Here is a 20,131-nt window from a genome sequence, read left to right on the forward strand (position 1 = left end):
CCGCTCATGTTAAAGTGTTAAGTGGCTGCTAGTGTGTGAGCGTGCACAGCGTGCGTGTCGTGTGTGTGTTCATGTGTGCTTGTGTGTGGATAGTTCAATGTTCTGAGCACTCAATGTTCATTGTTCATGGCTCTGATGGCCTGGGGGAAGAAGCTGAGCCTAAGCCGCTCTGTCCTAGTAGCTGGGGTTCGCAGGCGTCTGCCTGACCTCAGCAGCTGAAACAGGCTGTTATTGGGGTGGTGAGGGTCTTTCATTATCCTGCAGGCTCTGGATTTGCACCTCTTGTTGTATAGAACCTGCAGGGGGGGTAGTGCAATACCCGTGGTACGCTCGGCTGAGCGCACCACTCTCTGTAGGGCCTTCTTGTCCTGTGCCGTGCTGTTTCCATACCAGGCAGTGATGTTTCCGGTCAGGATGCTCTCTACAGCTCCTGAGTAGAAGGACTGGAGTATCTTCCCCGATACTCTGAACTTCCTTAACTGTCTCAGGTGGTAGAGGCGCTGTTTCGCCTTCTTTACTACTGTGTCTATGTGTGTTGACCATGTCAGGTCCTCTGAGATGTGGACCCCCAGGTACTTAAAGCTGCTCACCCTGTCCACGGTAGCCCCGTTAATCATCAGTGGTGTGTGCTGCGGTCGTGTGCGGTGCTATTCCCAAACCAGGAGGTGATGTTACCAGTCAGGATGCTCTATTGTGCACGAGTAGAACTTCTTCACTACAATGTGTGTGGTCCATGTCAAGTCCTCGGCTATGTGGTACTTGAAAGTTGAAACTGTTCTCTCTCGACCGGTGCCCCCTAGATGTTGAGGGGGCTGTAGTCCCTGTCCCCCGACCTCCTAAAATCCATCATAATTTCTTTGGTTTTGCTGACATTTAGGGAAAGGCTGTTCTTAGTGGCACCTCTCCCTATAGGCCCTCTCGTCGTTTGCAGAGATCAGGCCCACCACAGCTGTGTCGTCAGCAAACGTAATGATTGTGTTGCTGTTGTGCTTTGCCACACAGTCATGTGTGTAAAGCGAGTAGATGAGGGGGCTCAGAACACAGCCCTGGGGGGCACCTGTCTTGAGAGTGATGGATGATGAGGTGCAGTTACCTGCTCTCACCACTTGGGGCCTTCCTGTCAGGAAGTAAGACCCACTGGCAGAGGTTTTAGTTCAAGCCCAGGTCTCTGAGCTTGACGCCAAGGTTGCAGGGGACTATGGTATTGAATGCTGAGCTGTAGTCAATAAATAGCATTCTCACATAGTTCCCCTGCCTCTTGTCCAGGTGTGATGCTGCTGTGTGCAGCACATGGGCTATTGCGTCTTCCGTGGACCTGTTGGGGCGATATGCAAATTGCAGTGGGTCCAGGGTGTTGGGGAGGGAGGAGCAGATGTAGCCCTTCACTAGCTTCTCAAAGCACTCCATGGCTCTGGAGGTGAGAGCTACAGGGCGATAGTCATTGAGGCAAACGGGCGTGGATTTTTTGGGTACAGGGACAATAGTGGACTTTTTCAAAGAGGTGGGGATGACAGACTGTTCTAAGGACAGGTTGAATAGTCAGTGAATGCCGGGGCCAGTTGTCGGCACAGACCTTTAGGACGCGACTTTCGTATTCACTTTCTTAAAGGTCCTCCTCACCTCATGCTCTGTTAACCTGAACACTGTCTCCATCGGCAGTGGCTCTACTCTGTATTGCAGTGGCCTGTAGGCTGTTGTTGGAATTTATAGCCTAAAACCGTGCAGAAATTATTTAGCTAATTTGCCAGGGAGACAATACATCAGTGTTCAACTGGGGGGGGGGGGGTGCCTTTTGTAGTCTGTCATCGTTCTGAGGCCCTGCCGCGTGTAGTCTTTTACCAACGGAGTTGCACTTTTCCGCGATCTGATTGGCCACCGACGTTTCTCTCAGCGCCAATCGCGTGACGCCTAGTTCTATCACTGGTTAAGCTTGGCGACTCTTTCGAAGTTGGTTAAGGTTAGAGTTTGTCTTAGAGCAGGGCGATAGACCACCAGCCCTGATTCCAAACGAACCGTAACCAACTTCGAAAGAGTCGCCAAGCTTAACCAGTGATAGAACTAGGCGTTAGCTAGCTAGCAGGCTGTTTAGAGGCAGAAATAGGCGTAACGCGATTGGCGCAGAGAGAAACGTCAGTGACCAATCAGATTGCGGAACCCGAACGCTGAACTGCAACTCTGTTGGTAAAAGACTACACGCGGCCCTGCCACATACCCCTGGAATCAGCCTGTTCAAACTGAAGCTCCACCTCATCCCTGTACCGCCCCTTTGCCTCGGTCACTGTTAATGTTTTCACATTTACATTTAGTCATTTAGCTTATTTTGTTCTTATCCAAAGCGACTTACAAGTTCTGTACAACAGGTCAGCAGGAAGGATACAACTCTGGCACTGTTCATCAAACAGTGTTGAACTTGGGTGCTAGTCTTGAGTGCATAGTAGTAAAGACATATTAGCACAGTAGGTAGTAATATAGGCAAGGTAGATTAGTAGCAAGGTGCATGTATACATAGTGTTAATGTATACATTGTAATACTGTACATACAGATGAAGAGATTATATTGCAGAAACTACAGCTTTGTGAGTAGATATGGTATAGTAGCCCCTGCAAATTGTCTGGTGCTTTTGTTTTGCACAATATAGGCCTAATGTAGACATCTTACACTGAAACAGTGCTGTTACATAACAGTTTAGTGAAGATATAATGTCTCATTTATCTGATACCCATCCCTATTTAGAGAAAGGCACTTATCTGTGATTATACTAATGAGCTTGTTTACAGTGCATTAGGCTCATCTAATCTTATCTTTTGAATACTGAGCAGGAAAATTAGCAAACATTTTTAGAATACTACTTAAAATGCTTATCTTGATTAAATCTTTTCATTTCTTAGCTAAATGTTTCTTTAAAACCAAAGGAATATAATGAAAAGCTTATAAAACAAAGAATGTATATTTTTTTACATTATGGCTAGGTGACATACTTTATTATTCTAAATAAACTCAAGGATTCATATACAATGAACAAACACACATCTTTGTAATGCTAGCTTTATTTTTAATGAAATATAGACAGGTTTCTGTATCCATACTATTAACAGCTTGGAAAATATAAAAGACAGAATTAAGACCGTGCTACAAGTGTATTATGCTTAATAGGTTATTTGTTATTACAACATTATGATTTTTTTTTAAAGTACATAGGTATACAATTTGTACAAATGTTACCAGGTTCACAGTTAAAGTGTTACAAAAAGCGTGGGAGAACTGAACAGAAGGTGGGCAGAACCCCAACCAAATGCAGCACATTAAGCAGTGAGAGCAATAGTCTTATTTCTTCTTTTTTTTTTATTGTTTTTTCTTCTTCTGTCTTTACCTTGTTTTATTTCACATAAAGCAAATATTATGGATGTGACACACCCCCATAATACAGTCGAAAGTAAAGTGAAGTAGTAGTAACCTGACATAGTGGTCTAGACTTCTAGATGTAGTTTCTCGTTTGGTCACTCTCTTGTGTGATGAAAGCCTGTAGAGGTGCTGGTGTCAAAGCCACCATTTTGACATCGTAAACAGTCATGGGAGTGGTCAAGTTGCGTCACAAGATGCCAGAATGATAATAACAGCGTGGGTTTGCTAATGGACAGGAACAACAAGAAAAATAAACTTGCATCATCTTGTGAAATATTTGGTTAAGTCATTTGAAATGGGGTCCCCCCCACAAGGTGTTCCCCCCCCCCCCATCCATCCAAACTGCCTACCATTGTCCCAGTAAGACATGTAAAATGGCCATGGTTCACGATTATATAACTAATCCCAAATCTAACCCACAAGCTGGTAAACGCTATGAGATGAGTGAACCTAACCAACTGGGAGTCAATGGAGGAGAGTCGTTAAGCGTTTAATAATTTCATTATAGTCGTTTTAATTGGAACCGAGTGACGTCTCATCCTGTGAGCGACAGAGACACGGCCGCCCTGGCTTTATCCTAACTCAATTTGGCTTTTATAATAGAGAATAAAAAAGGGGCCTGTGTGTTTCCGTCTGCTGTTATGAGACGTCGGGGTGGTGTGGTCCATCATTCTACACCCTCTCTGGGGCCCTTTAAAAAGTGAGCCTGAGCTACCTGGCTGAGTGACACAAAACCAAAAGAAAACACACCATAATGCAGACCTAACATCAAATGTAAGATTTAAACTGTGTATATAATTATGAACAGTTATAACTTCAATAGTGTGTGAAATGAAAACAATTCCAACAACCCTCCCATTATTAAAACAGTGCTTTGAATTTACATGCACACGTTAAAACAAAAACGGCAGAAACGATGTAAACTGCAGGATGCACTACTCGTTGAAGCCAGCAGAGGGCAGCAACAGACTACGCTCCTTTCCCAATCTATGGTCATAGCATACAATTATACTGTGGCGTGACCGAGCTTTAGTGCTGTACACAGTCAACTATCAAGTCATATACATTAACTCCCATGACCTTCAAACATCGTGAGCAATGACTGGGTTCTCTCCCATGCACGGCCATGCCTCGCTCATCAGAACATTGTGTTTTTGCACCTTTTTCTTTTAAACCAAACATCTCTCCCACATGATCAAAATCAGGGTGAAATAACAGGGTTTTTTATTATATCTTTACATGAAACTCAGAGACATAGTTATAGTAACAACACATTTTCACAGTCAACCAGGCAGTGAGTTCTTTTTCTTTTCTTTTCTTTTTATCTACATGAGCTGAACATATAATTGGCAGGAGGAAAAGCAGGGGGTGACAAAAATAAAATAAAATAGAACTTGTCAAAAACGTGAAACATGAGTTGTAACTTCTACTAGATATGACTTTATGCCTTTCCTCCTAATTCAAGTCACTGAAATCATATTTGTACCGTGGAGCAGTTCAGAATCTCTTGCAGAATAATCCTGACAACATATCAACTTGAATCCGGCTCTTACATAGACGTAAAAAAAAAAAAAACGATGGGCACATTTTCCATGAAACCGGAAATACAAAAAAAAAACAGATACGGGGTGGATGAGAGAAGACTTAGAATATAAATACAATATACAAGATAATAATCCTCCTACTCTCGGACCACACATACATCGTTGCACTTTCACAGACGTACAGTACTCAAACGCACATTTGTACTCAACACGCACGCGCCTACCAACACACACACACACACACACACACATTCTCTCTTACACACTCTCTCTCCACCAGAATGCAGACTCCTGCCACACTATAACAAGGACGATGGAAGGTCAATAAGACAGCGAACGTACATCACATTGATTACAAGCCAGATGGGGTGTTTCTGAGGCCCAGGGCTGTGATGGGATGGGTGGGGGGGGGGTCAAGCTTTGCCCCTGGTTCGGGGGGGGGGTTCACTTTTTCTGTGACAGGGCTGTTGTTGCAGGACTGGGGGAGGGTGGGGGGGGGGGGGGGTCACTCAGTCTCTCCTGGTAGCATGGGGCGGAGCTCAGTCTCAGTGTGTATCCACAGAGCAGCCTCTCTCTCTCTCTCTCTCTCTCTCTCTCTCCTTCTGTCACTTGCTTCCTGGTCCAGACATTCTGTCTCCCAGGCGTCAATCTCGCCGCGTTCCATCTGGGGAAGAGAGAGACAAGAGAGAAAGTATTAGGAAGGGGACGTGACTGAAATCCGTCACCTCTGAAGACAAGACAATCACACACCACATTCAGAAGATTCTCTACACATTAACACGGAGAGACATGAAGAACAACTCGTTTTATTTTGATCATAGCTATATCTTTTGTGGATATCCCATCTACGTTACGTGATGACGTCAGGAGGAGGGCTCTCCTTGCACCGAGAGTGCAGTTTAAAACACGAGACGATGGAACCCCACTTGAGTGGGGGGGGAAAACAAATTAGGCCGAGCCGTCTTCTCTCGCCGCGCTGACTTTGCCTCGTTCTCCTGCCAACGTGGATAATAACCACAGCCTCTTAGAATCAATATACACCGGGACGTCTACATACACACCCGCTCTCAGCCTTCATTTCCCCCCCTTGCATTTAAACTCCTGTATCTAATGTTTTATTTTCTAATCCCACCTTTTAACTTAGCCGTTCTCCCATTCCTCTCCACCCACAACCCCCCCCCCTCCTCCCCACCCCTCCCCCACCTCTTCGCTTCATTATTCCTCCATCTAACATTTCTTCAGGTTTTGTTTTTATGACTCAGCATGAGCCCAGTGTGGGAGAGAAGTACTGCTGCTGCACCAGTGCTCTGCTGTAGTCTCTCGCCCCCCCCCCCTTCCCTCCCTCCCTCCCTCCCTCCCTCCCTCCCTCCCGTTCTCTCTCTCCTCTGCTGCAGAGCTGCAGTTACTGTTTAAACATTAAAACGCACCACGCCCCCCTCTGGTCATCACCTCATCTCCTCTCCTCCTCAGTTAGGTCACATATGGTCGAATACAATAACATCATTGGGGCACTAGAACTAAAATATTTAACAATGAATGGGAAAAACAACAGCAGCTATTTAAAAGAGTAATATAGTCGCACGAGTATAGGACTTATCTGTACATAATAATAATAATAACAATGAATACATAACATAATTCAGCCTAGAGAGACGTGTAAAAACCCTGAGCCCGTCGGTGCGTTTTGATTAGATCTAACAAATGTGTGTACACACACACCGACATGCTTCCTCGACTCTACTATACAGAGTCTCCTGATGGAAGGAAGAGAGGAGGAGGAGGTGGAGGGCGAGGAGGAATCATAATCAGTCTGTCAACACAAGTTCATCTGCTCCTCACACACCGCTTCCCTTTAAGACCCCGGCCTACAAAGCAGGGGTCAATGGCGGCATTCCTGCTTTGATATCAAAGGTCCCCTGGTTAGTCGTAGCCCGAACAAAAGCGTTTTCATCTGGCCAGTGGGCAAAAAAATCCCCCCCCCCCCCTAATAAAAGTAGGGCCCATTGATGTTTTAAAAAAGCCACCATGAGCAGATTTGTCGGCTGTGTGATAGGCCGACAAAGGAATTCTGAAAACGACAACCTTTTTCTTAACTTTTCTATTACTCTTTCCATTACGCTAGCTGAAAAGCCTTTCGATTTGTCATCTCTTAAACGGGCAAATTAGAACACGAAGATGTCAGCTGTGCTTGCTTTAAAACTATACACAGCCCCACCAGTACAGATAAAAACAAATTTTAATTTATTTAACTTTTGAACATTCAAAGTTGTTTTAACAACGTCAATGTGCACAGAGACGGTGTCGTAGTGGTTAAACCCTTTCACTGCCACACGACAGAAGGTTAACCCTTTACTATCACAGTACTATCACAGTGTGATAGTAAAGGGTTAACCTTCTGTCGTGTGGCAGTGAAAGGGTTAACCACTACGACACCGTCTCTGTGCACATTGACGTTGTTAAAACAACTTTGAATGTTCAAAAGTTAAATAAATTAAAATTGTTTTTATCTGTACTGGTGGGGCTGTGTATAGTTTTAAAGCAAGCACAGCTGACATCTTCGTGTTCTAATTTGCCCGTTTAAGAGATGACAAATCGAAAGGCTTTTCAGCTAGCGTAATGGAAAGAGTAATAGAAAAGTTAAGAAAAAGGTTGTCGTTTTCAGAATTCCTTTGTCGGCCAATCACACAATCTGCTCATGGTGGCTTTTTTTAAACCTTCTGTTGTGTGGCAGTGAAAGGGTTAATCGGCTGTTGTGCGACAGTGAAAGGGTTAACCTTCGGTGTATTGTCGCGGTGAAAGGGTTAACCGTTTGGTAGTGCGGCGGTGAAAGGGTTAAGACCGCTGCCTCTGAAACCACGTTACGTGGCCAGTTCAGTGTCATCGGTATCATAAGAACATATGGTCTCACCTGCTCATGACGCTGCCGTGATCTCTGTGGAGATGGGCTCGATCTCCTTCACCGCCTCCTCGATCACCTCGATCACCTGCGCCATCACCTCCGCACACTTTGCCGTCGCCTTCTTCTCCGTCTCGGTGACCGGAGCGGCCTCCTCTGTCGAAACGTCCGTCTGAGGCTCCTCCACTTGTGTCTGAAGGTCATTCACGGGGCCATTGCCGAATTCCACCACAGACTCTTCCTCCAGCGTGGCCTCAACCACCTGGGCCACTTGCAAGACAATCTGGGTCGGAACATGAAGCTTGGGCATTGGCTCCTTCTCCTCCACTACCGGGGCAACTTCAGCCTCGACTTCCTCAGCTACTTCCTTTTCCTCAGCTGGTTTCACTTCCTCATTCACCACTTCCTCTTCCATTCCATTTGTCTGACTCTCTGTGTTAATTTCTACCACTTCTGTGTTAATTTCTACCACCTCTACTTCCTCAATAACAATCGCCTCACTTATAGTTTCCTCCACAGCTTGCTTAATCGCCTCCGCTGGTTCCTTCTCCTCCTCTTTCTCCTCCTCTGTCGGAGCGTCAAGGCTCTCCACAACTTCCACGAGAACCGAGGACGTGACCTCAACGGTGGCATGGAGTATTTCGGGTGATTCCGGCTCCTCGGGGGCCTCGATCGCGACAGTGTCAGTGACCACGGGCATCTCCGTTTCTACGTCAATCTCTTTTTCTATCGTTGCCACTGCCTGGACTGGTGACAGGGTAGTGGGCTCTTCGGGTTCAGCCTGGGCCTCTGAGACCGTGTCCATAGCGTCCTGGATGACAGCCTTAGCAATGACCATGCCCTGCTCTTCGATGGCGTCGGCATTCTCCGCCGTGACCTCATCCTGCGCCTTCTCGCTGACCTGCTCGAGGACAACAGTGACCTCGGACTCAGCTACTCCCATGCCAACGTCCACCACTGCCTCGGCCACTTCCACGCTGACCGTGTTGCTTTCCTGCACGTCGAGTGGCAAAACACGTGGCTCTTCTTGGGTAAGTGGGGAAGATAGAACCTCAGTCTCCTTCGCGACGACACCGTCCACATCGGCAGTCACGGCCGGCTCCACCCCCTCGGTGACGGTGTCCTTTGCGGTGCCGGATAGGGTTGTGGCCATCTCTTGAGCGGTAACCTGAACCATCTCCCCCAGCGAGGCGATCTCCTCGGTGGCCGTCGACTGCTCCAAATCCATTTCCTTCTCCTTCGTCTCCACATGTGCTTCGGTGACTTCTACGCTGGCGGTGACGACAGCCGCTTCAATGGTCGGCGCGATGGGTTCCACCAGTACAGTTTTGGGACTGTTGTCGCTCAACTCTGCGGGCTGCACAAATTCAGACGCATCATGAAGAGCATTAACTGCGGCGACCAGCTCAATTTCAGGCTCCTGCCCTTCGCTGGCGGCTTGAAATTCGGGCAATACTTCACACGCTATGTCTCCCAGGGCAGGCTCGAGCTCGGTGGTTTCCACTTGTTGCACTTGGGCCCCAAACACGGCGTCTTCTGAGGCAACGGCATCCTCCGGAAGCAATGCCTTCTCCTCCACTAGAATCTCTGTAGGCAGAACTTCGTTGATCACAGCTACACACTCTAGAGTGGCGGTCACGGGCTCCTCCAGAGCCACCGGGGCGATCTCCGTGGTCTCCAGGCCAGTGCACATCACCGTGGCCTCTTCCGGAACATGTGGCTCAAGGATAACCTTCATCTCGGACTCCGCTTGCTTAAGTGGTGGTTCGTGCTCCGTCTCGGCGCTGGCCACTTCTAGCGGTGCATCTTCTACAGTCACGGTAGTCTGACAGGGGATGTCACTCACTTGCACCACCGCGGTCTCCAGGACCACCGCTGTGGTCTCCGACTCTGGCGCCTCGGGCACAGGGGAGGTCTCAGCCGGTGGGGCCGGGACCACTAGCACTACCTCGGCCGTGGACAGTATTTGCTCTCCGTGCCCCTCAATGTCATCTGCAATAGTGGTATCGGCAGACTTGGGTGTGGCCACGTTTTCAGCCTCCTCTGGGATGTCACTCAGCTGTTTATCGTCCTCGTCTTCCGTCACGGATATGGCTGGGATCCAAGAGGGGGCTCGGTCTTCGGCGGACACTTTAGCCTGGTTAACTGTCGGCACCTCCACGGAGATCTGCAGAACCTCGACGGCAGCCTCTTCTTTAGCCTCAGCGTCATACTCCGACAGGGGAACCACAGCCGGGGTGTCGGAGTCGTCCTCCCCAGAGCCCACTTCGGCGGAGGGCTTCTCTGCCTTCTTCTTCCTACGGCCAGGGAGGAGTTTCCTCAGGGAGAACGAGGAGGACTCCTCTTTGGCCACTTCACTGTCCGAGACGACTTGTTCGGCAGCCTCTTCTACCTTCTCCTCAGCTTTGGGCTTACTCCTCATGAATCGTTTCAGTGTATCCCAGGTAGACTCTTTTTCCGGAGGGCTGGTTCCCGCCTCGGGGGAAGCCTCGACTTCAACTTCGGCGTCAGCCTCTTGGGAGGCGACGATGGGCGCCTCAACGGCTTCTTGCTCCTCTCCTGCTTCCGTTGCCGCCACAGCTTCTTCCTCGATCTTAGTCTCCTCATCGTCAGAGTCCGAGGTCCTCCTGGTTCTCTTTTTGGCTCCGCCCATGCACATCAGAGCCTCCCAGGAGACAGAGGTGTCCATTTTCTTTTTCGGTTCCTCCGAGCTGCTCTCCAGTTTCTCCGCATTTTCAGTCTTTGGCTCTTCCTCAGTGGCTTTATCCTCCTTCACCTCCTCATCACTACATTTGTCCACAGATGCAGCACTCTCTGTAGAGGACAAGGTGGCTGACTTCACTGGTTTCTCTCCTGTGGCCTCATCTTCACTCTCGGAGGGTCTCTTCACACGTTTCTTGGGTGTCACTAGTTTCTTGAAAGAGGACCAGGGCATGATGCCTTCCTTCTTCTTCTCCCCATCAGAGGTGACTTCACCCTCTGCCTCTTGGCTGGGCTCAGCCTGGCCAGCCTCCACCACAATCGCATGCTCCCCTGATTCCTCTGGAGAGGTGGCCGCACTGTCTGGTTTTTGGCTCTCTGCTGACTCACTGGATGACTGGAGTTGCTCAGTTACCTGCTCGCCAGACTCCGTAACCTTGGCCTCTGCCTTCTTGCTCTTGTGTTTCCTGGCAGAGAGCTTCTTCAGGCCGGCTCCAGTGAAGAGCTTTTTCAGGGGGCTTCCATGGGCCTTGACCTTCTCCTGAGACGACAGCAGCTCAGCCTCATTGGTCACCTCCGCTGGAGCCTTCTCTCCCTCTAAGACTTCTTCCGCTTTCTCCACCACTGGTGCCGACTCATCGGTACCATCTGATGCAGGGGTTTCAACAGCGACCTCCTCTTTGGACTCCTCTGGGGCTGCAGCCTCAGGCTCTGGGGTGGATTCTGGTTTTACCTCCTCGGGAGTTGCTGTTGACTTTGCCTCCTTAGCCTCTTCCTCCGCCTCAGCCTTCTCTACCTCCTCTCCAGCGACCTCACCAGTCTCGTCTGCCTCTTTTGTCTCCTCCCCGGCAGCCTTCTCTTCCTCCTCCTCTTTGGACTTCTTGATGCTGGCCTTCTTTCGCAGGTTAGAGAATAGACCACCCCCGAAGAACTTCTTGAAGGGCGACACCGTGACCTCCTGGGATGGTGGGCTGGACTCTGCTTCTTCCTCCTTGGGTGCCTCCTCTCCCTCCACTGCTTCCGCTGCTACAGCTGCAGCGTCCTCTGGGCTCTCGGAGGCTGTGCACTCTTCAATAGCCTCTGGGGCATCAGCCTTGGTGGTGGCGGTCTCGGCTTCCTTCTCCTCAGACTTCACAGAAGCGTCTTCAGTTACGTCTGCCTTGATGTCCTCTTCCTTATCCTTGACAGTCAGCAGCTTCACGGGCTCCTTCTCCTCACTCTTGTCCTTCTTCAACGTGAACTTGAAGCCCACGAAGCGGAAGATCTTCTTGAAGCCCACTTCGTTGGTCTCGTCGGGTTTCTCCTCGGCTGCTTTCTCCTCGGCGACGGAGATCTCGTTGGCGCCAGGAGACTCTTTCTCCTCCTTCTCTCCGTTCACCTGAGGGGCCACCTCATCCTGAACGATGTCCATGGTCCCGGGAGCTTCTTCTTTTTGAGACACGGACACGCCGTCGGTCTGGCCAACTGGAATGAGAGTAAAAGAAGGATTTTTCAGTTAGATAAGCGTTTCAGACTTTTTCTCTCGTAAACTGTCAAATCACTAAAGTAAACAAATACCCATAATTATGTAAACAGAGGCGTAGCAACAGCATTTGCAAATCAAGTCTTGCATGTATTTGACATGTGGCCACAGTTATAAAAAACAAGGTTTTTTATAATAAATTACTCGGACGGATAAAACAATGAATAAAATGCTTGTTATTGTACGATCCGGGTCAAATCTCCATCGGAAAAAAGAGGAGGAGGGGGGAGCTTTTATCATCGATGATGGCCTCATCTCCATCTGTACATAATCAGAGCTGTAGCTAAATGAAAAGCTGGGAGATCCCCATCCCCTGCTGTTGATTCAATCAAGCATACGACATACATAATTACAATCACATTGATATTTGCTTCAGATAATCCTTTTCCTGTGTAAAAGGGCCAAAGAAATAAAAGCTTGGCCTTCGACGCGACCGAACGGCGAGCCTCGAAGGAGGCTTTACAGTGGGGTTTACAATGAAAGCACTTCTGCTGCCAATTTGAAAACTAGGACCCTCTTCCAAAAACACAATGTGACCGAGACCAGAACAAATAAAGCTCACAACAATGTTGCATTGTGAGCCACTTAGTACAGTAGTGAAACTGTTCCATAATGAAGCTGCATCACTTCATCTGTGATTGAGAGTAATTCCTGAGTCGTTACAAAGTTATAATGGGATGAGTAGTGACAGCTGAGGTAAAGAAAAAAACGCATGCACACATACAGGCACACACACACAACGCCTGAAATTCCTGCCATGTCTATCTGTGTTTTGACAGGAGTGAGGAGGTCGGGGCCAGTGGATTCAACCTCTCTCTCTCTCTTTCCCTCTGCCCCCTACCCTCCACCCCCCCCCCCCCCATCTCTTTCTTCTTCCACCCCCCCCTCCAATTTCTATCTCTCCCATTCTCAGTATTGCGTGCGTGTCTCTCCCTATCTCTTTCTTCCTCCATCTCTCTCTCTCTCTCTCTCTCTCCCCCTCCTTCCTCCAACACATCCCTCTCACATCCCTCTCTTCTTCAGCTCACATCTGGTTGCTGGGAACCTTTTCTCTGGGGCTCCTCAACCTGCCCTTGGACTCTCAAAACAAATTCCCAGCATTTTTAATGCGTGGATATCAGCTTACCTAGATACACACCCGAGCAGGGACACACACACACACACTTAACCATACACACATGCTCATACCCTCAATACACTGAGGACCCTACTCCCCATCAATCAAAAGCACAATATGAACTATACACTACTCAAATATTTAGTAAATTATAGCCACGGTACAATCAGGATATTGTATTATTTCCATCACAGAGAATAATATCTCTAAGTCGTGAAAAAATAATTAACACATTTCTCTATGACAGGGAAAGAATGTGAAAAACAAGGTAATATATCAAAATAAGCCTTAAGACTAAGTAACGAACCACTGTGGTGTACAATTTCTGTAAGAATTCATTATGACTGGCACATTTCCAAAAGAAAAAAGGGAAAGTCATTCATGGACGGTGGTGTCCGCTTAAGTTGTCTGGCGAAATTTGCATTCCATTCATAAATAGTTCCCCCCCTATGTCTGAAAGACGGCAGTGTTTTTCGTCTCACACTAGACACATTTTTGGGTTCATCCTCAAAATCTTGTCCCACTTCCTTCTGCTAAATTACAGATGTCGGGAGCTTCACACAGCAGACTGGCATTCCTGGAATCTCACGGTTTGGAACGTAGTAAGACAAAGCCCCGCCCCTTTCACGGGTTAAAACAACAAGCCTGACCAATGGGAAAACAACAACTAGCGCCATTCACCAAACCCCGGCACCACCTCGCTCTTAAATCAGCACTTAGGCTTAAACGCATTTCTATTGTCAGTGAGGCTCAAGGCATCCATTTCTTATGTATGCATTCGACACAAGGAATGTCCGCTATGCCGCTCACCCCGAGCTTGGGCGACTTATATTTAGGATGGTCTAAACATGGATGGAAACGGCAGTGGAATTTCTAGAAAGTATTTAGTTGTTTTCTTTTTTCTCCCAGCCGTGTCTCGGTGGCAGCGGGATGGTATTTGCTGTTAGTGTGTGGGCCTCTACGACTCCTCAACACACAAGTTCTACTTCCAATCCCCTTGACCCAAATTCCAACACAGCGGGACAGATAAAGGACCCGACCCCCCCCCCCCTCCCCAGGCACACACACATAGTATGCAAACACAACAATAGGCCTCTAAACCGCTCTAGCTTCAGAAAATGAGGGGGGGGGTCAACATTAGCGAGAAACAAAACTTTGTAAATCTCCAAAACCTCTCTAAACCGTATTGGCAGGCAACAAGACTATGTGATTCACTCTGACGAAACCAAAAAGAGTACTAGCAGGCAACAATACTATGTGATTCACTGAGGAAACTAAAGAGTACTGGCAGGCAACAAGACTATGATTCACTGAGGAAACTAAAGAGTACTAGCAGGCAACAAGACCGATTCACTGAGGAAACTAAAGAGTACTAGCAGGCAACAAGACCGATTCACTGAGGAAACTAAAGAGTACTAGCAGGCAATAAGACTATGATTCACTGAGGAAACTAAAGAGTACTAGCAGGCAATAAGACTATGATTCACTGAGGAAACTAAAGAGTACTAGCAGGCAATAAGACTATGATTCACTGAGGAAACTAAAGAGTACTAGCAGGCAACAAGACTATGAAGACTACTGAGGAAACTGAAAAGAGCACTGGCAGGCAACAAGTCTCTGATTCACTGAAGAACTAAAGAGCACTGGCAGGCAACAAGTCTGTGATTCACTGAGGAACTAAAGAGCACTGGCAGGCAACAAGTCTGTGATTCACTGAGGAACTAAAGAGCACTGGCAGGCAACAAGTCTGTGATTCACTGAGGAACTAAAGAGCACTGGCAGGCAACAAGTCTGTGATTCACTGAGGAACTAAAGAGCACTGGCAGGCAAGAGGTCTGTGATTCACTATGGCCTTGGACTTTGGGGGAAGGGGGCAGTCAGTATTGGTAAAATAATGGGGTTGTAGCAGCAGGGGGAGGGGTGACGGCAGGGGGGGGGGGGGGGGTGGGCACCTCTCACATGGTTGTTATTGTAAAGCCAGGCTATTGTTAAGCAAACAAGTGAAGACAGGAGAACCACAGGGACACGACAGAAACCAGCAGAGCGAGCCCTCGGGCCATTTCATAATGAAACCTAAGCTCTAAATCTGTTTGGCACAGAACACACTTCGACTACAACTACGACAGCAGACCACTGGAAATGTATGTGATTATACTAGCTCCCCATATGGATAAACAACACCGCCCCCACCCTCTCTCTTTCTCTCTCTCTCTCCCTCAGCTCATTGAGACTGTATAAGTAGGCAGTCGTGTGTAAGTTGTGACTGGATCCAACTAGGCCAAGTGTATATATGCGGATAATAAAAGCGGGGACCCATGTTGATTTAACAAGAGTACCGGCGTCTCCCCACCTATTTGATCTCGGTTTTCCGGACCGAGTAGTCCTTTAAAAAACAGGCACACAACTGTTAACTCTTCTAGACTGTTGGGGGGGGGGGGGGGAGAAGACTCAGAGGGGGGGGGGGGGGGGGGGGGGTTCAAAGGTTGAGTGTAAATGGTCGAGGGGGGGTGTTTTGAGTAATGACTGTACCAGGAGGAATGTGAGGGGTGAGGCTTCAGGGGGTGAAGAGGGCACAGTAGGGAGAAACAGAGGGGTAGTGGGGGGGGGGGGGGGGGCTGATGCCTGCCCCGGGGGCGAACGTCTAACCCAGTTAGAGGGTGTCACAGATCTCTGACACACATTCATAGTTGAAATACTTTTCTCGGCTGGAAACTGCTTGTGTGTGTGTGTATATATTGAATTCCAACTCCTCGGCTACAGACCACTTGTTGTAAATCTATGATTATTCCCCAGTGTCTCCAGTAAGATGGGGAATCTGATACACATGCTGTTGTGACTGTTACAGGGATGCAGCATGGATCCTACTGGCTGGCTGTTTGTTTGTGTGTGTGTGTGTGCACGCCCCAAAACGCATGTGCGCTTGTATTTGAGAGAGTGGTGTTGTTTTGGGTTGAGGCGGGGGCAGGGTCACGCCAGTCTCTGGGAGATTAAATGTCAGCCACTCTGCCTAGACAGGATTTATAAACTTTACCACTCAAATGTATGCAAATCCTCGCTCTAATTACTATAGTCTGCAGCAGAGCCTCGCAGAACAAAAGGAGTCAGTTAAGAGCAGGCTCGGGAAACAAGCGCACCCCCCGTGAAGACTAGATTGAGACACCCCCCCCCACCCCCACCCATTATAGGTGTGGCCCCAATGTCTCACAGGGGCCCCCAGACGTCACAATCACACAGACTAACACCAACCATCCCACCATTTCCTCTTATCGGATCAACATCCAGCCACAAAAAAGCCTGCGTCTACATACTGCATCAGTCGCACAACACAACGTAGCAAACATAAATGTTATCTATTAATATCGCCGCTTTTAGCAATAGCACGCCACATTAAACGCAACACTCCAGAGAACCTCTGGTGAGGTCACTGGTGCAAGGAAAACATTCCAACCCAAGCCCCCCCACCCCCCCGTTGACCGTCGCTCTTAAGTTATATGGCCTACAGAGGAATCAGTCTTGGCATGTAATTAATTCCATACGCCCCATTCTCTCCCTCCCCATCCTCCTGGGCTAAGCTGGATAACCCCGCTTGGGACTACAGAGCCCCCCCCCCCCATCTAATTGAAATACTTCACATGACGAAAGGGTGTGCGCAGAGGATAGCGGACCTCGGACGTGGGGATGTGAGCTAAAAGCGGGGCTTTAAAGTTTGAACTACTATTTTCCTTCTTTCCCAAGTCCCTTTCCATGTATATTTATCTCACAGTTGTCCCTGTGTGACATTCTTTTCTCCCGAGGAATCCGGGGCTCCCGTTTTGCTGCTGCGGTATGGAATGTATACATGACATGGCTCGGGGCCCGTTGGTTGGGGTAAGAAGAGGATGCAGAAGTCGTTTCACCACGAATTGGTTTTGATCGCGGAGCGGAACGTCTTTCTACTCACTGGGAGGAGGATGCTCTCTAGGAATGAGATACTAACCAGTACTGACTTAACAACATGCCACTGGTGTGTAGCACTTAACGGATGAAAACAATGACTTTTAAAGAAGGTGATTCATTAAATTGATTAATTATCAGGTGAGATAAGGAATTATATTGATTAATGTGTCCATTTAAAAAAATAAAGTTGTATCTAATGTGTGAGAAAGTAATGGAGCTGGAAAATACAAGATTACAAATAAATATATTCTAAATGTTTAATATGGTTATTATGAAGATGTGAGAAAGTGGTCCCTGTGTTAAGACAGCTCTCTGTCCCAATCCAAGCCAAGGACAGCTTCCAACCACAACCACAATAGTAGCCACACCCTGAAAGCAACAATGCCCTGGGCTATCCATCGCCTGGAGAGAGACTATTGCTTTGATGTGCCAAGTTATGCTGAGTGAAGAACTTTTTAAGTCACCATCAAAAAGCTATTAAACATGACAGATTAATCAAATAAAATCTCATTGATTCAGTAACGTATATTCTCTTATAAACATGTCATGTTGATGTAGGTTGTCACCACAACAACAGAAGTTGAATCCAACTTTGACTCTTAAGTAGTGAATTTTAAACCCATTCATGCATATAAAAGTAAAAGGAATCACCAGGCTTACCCGTGAGAGTAATTGTTCCGAGCATTGGTAAAAAATACTTGTGTCTCCCCTCGAAAAAGAAAAATATACAAAAATAAAGTATAAAAAATATATTCTAAAAGAAGAAATTTGTATGCGTAAAAAAAATAAGATTTTTTTTGTCTTCAGTCACTTAAAAAAAAGTGCGTTCCTCTGCCTGCGAACGAGGTGACTTCAGCGGGATGTGCTCATCTAGGTCGCTTCCCTCCCAACTCGTGAACTCCGTCCAAAATGCGGAGGCAGCAGTGCGTGTCTCTCTCTCTCCTCTCTACAGCACGTCTCGAGTCAGTATGGGGAGAAAAGTGAGCTTACACACACATTTCAACAGACACATGTCATGTAAGGACCACCCCCGCCTCCCTCCCCCTTCTACTCTATTCTTCAGCTGTTCTGAATGAGTACCCCCCCCTCTCTCCCCCTCCCCTCCCCTCCCCTCGTCTTCTCAACCATCCCTCCTCCTCCTCCTCCTCCTCCCTCTCCTGTCTCTCTCTTTTCCCTCTGGCTACTTTCCTTCAGCGCCTGTCCAGGCTGACCGGACCTCGTCATGTGATCTGTTTGGCGGAAGCGTCCCCCCCCCCCCCCCCAGCCCACCCCCAACCTTCCCCGTCATTGTGTTCAGAGTACCCCATGCAAGCTGGAAGCCCCCCTAACACACACAGGCGCGGGGGTGTATGGGTGATGGGGGTTTCAGGATTAATGCCTTATTAAAGCCAGATCTCTGGGGTGGTGGTGGTCCTCAGTCCCCCTCTTCTCCCCTCACTCACTCGCCCCCCCATGCAATTCGTTTCTTGTATTAGGAACAGAACCAGCTTCCCGATGATTAGCAGAGAGACTGTCGTTGAAGCAGTTTGTCTATCCGTCTTGAATGATTGGAGATGTGATTTATAGAAGTGTGGAACCACTCTGGAACCTCTAGACAGTCCAGCATTCTGCTTTCAGATTAATCGCTGGCGATACATAAATGGTATATCCACCACTGTATGATAAAGTGTTGTCTCAATTCTCTGGCAGAGGGGGCAAAATAAACATTGGTATATCCGTTTATCTTTAAGGCCATTGCTGAGGAATTACCACCTTATATCACAATGTTGCTATATTGGAAATATGGACCGTGTCTTATGTTTATGGTCCCCAGAGTGCAGACGTGAGCTTGTGAAGTCAGCCTTTTGTTTTTAATGTCCCGGCTTCTTGGAATGATCTTCAGAATCTCGCAAAAATTCAATACCCCCAACTATCTTAGAGTTTAAAAACACGATTAGAAATCTCCCTGCTTCAGTCAGTCCCATTTTGATGTCCTTGGTTTTTTTTATTTTTGCATTTGTGCTTTTGTCTCATTTGTCAAAGCCGATTTCTCTTTTCCGTATCTTTATTTTGAGTTGTATTTTTTTTTTCATACGTTTTTAATACGCCCGTGATCGCGACAGCGTTGTAAATTAGAGAAATCTCAATTCACTTGGTCATTGCTTCAATGTTTATTAAATCTCAAAGGATCATTGATCATAGAATATATTATACACACACAAACGGAAAGTAAATATGTAGAGTAATTAAAAACTGAAGACTGTGGTGAAGTGGTTTGTTTACCATTAAAGATGTAAACTGACCCAATAGATGAACTAATGAATTCAGCTTTTATAAAGTGCATTGCAAAACATTCCATTGCAAATGGGAAAGTAAATGGTGAGACAGTCTTGAGGGCCCCTTCCCTCTTCTCCCACTCCCTCTCTCAGGAGAGAGGAGACAGAGCCCCCTCCCCCCCTCCCTCCCTCTAGTCTCATGTCACCAGTCGTGATGGAATGTTGACAGAGGCAGGCGGCAGGCCACAGAGGGAATGCAGCGCAGACAGCCCCGTGGTTTCTTTGGAGAGGAAGACGAAGAGGAGGAGGCGGCAGAGGAGGAGGAAGAGGACGCTTTAGGGAGGGCGACTCTTTAATTTAATCAGCCAGGGACCTGCATCTTGAGAGCCCCAGCCTCACCACAGAAACCAGGGTTATAAAGAACAATAAACCATATTATTACCCTCATCATCACGTAGCCATAGTTTAAGAAACACTGCTTCAGAGAACAGCAGTATGAACATGATAAGTTTAACGATGCTGGCAAGTCATTCAACACGTGTTGATTATTACAACACCAAACGCTGAGAGAACACCGGGGGCTAGATCCACAAAGAATGGATTGCACGGTGCTAGTTGCACCCTTACTTACAATTCATTATGAATTGAAAATGGGCGGACCCTGATGTAAACAAGACGAAAGTCTTTATCTGGTCTGTATCCCTTTAACAATTGTGTGTATTGAGCCGTACTGTATTGTAGTAGTACCCATTCTGCAA

At 47.5% G+C, this 20,131-nt stretch overlaps 1 protein-coding gene across 2 annotated transcripts in view; it reads right to left on the reverse strand.

Moving 5' to 3' along the window:
- Positions 1 to 4,604: 4,604 nt before the first annotated feature.
- The window catches only part of akap12b (A kinase (PRKA) anchor protein 12b), a 37,912-nt gene continuing 22,385 nt past the window's right edge, over positions 4,605 to 20,131 (reverse strand). The window contains exons 1-3 of one of the 2 annotated variants that reach the window (XM_084313815.1): positions 17,779 to 18,060; positions 7,856 to 12,007; positions 4,605 to 5,611 (exon numbers count right to left, since the gene is read on the reverse strand). In XM_084313815.1, coding sequence (XP_084169941.1) covers positions 7,860 to 12,007; positions 17,779 to 17,803 — 4,173 coding nt within the window. In that variant the 5' untranslated portion in view covers positions 17,804 to 18,060 and the 3' untranslated portion in view covers positions 4,605 to 5,611; positions 7,856 to 7,859. Of the gene's footprint in view, positions 5,612 to 7,855; positions 12,008 to 17,778; positions 18,061 to 20,131 lie in introns of those variants that run through there. The other variant, XM_084313816.1, reaches the window with a different exon arrangement.

The sequence above is a fragment of the Notolepis coatsorum genome (genome assembly GCF_963971535.1).
Source record: "Notolepis coatsorum genome assembly, chromosome: 5".
In the NCBI taxonomy this organism is placed as follows: domain Eukaryota; kingdom Metazoa; phylum Chordata; class Actinopteri; order Aulopiformes; family Paralepididae; genus Notolepis; species Notolepis coatsorum.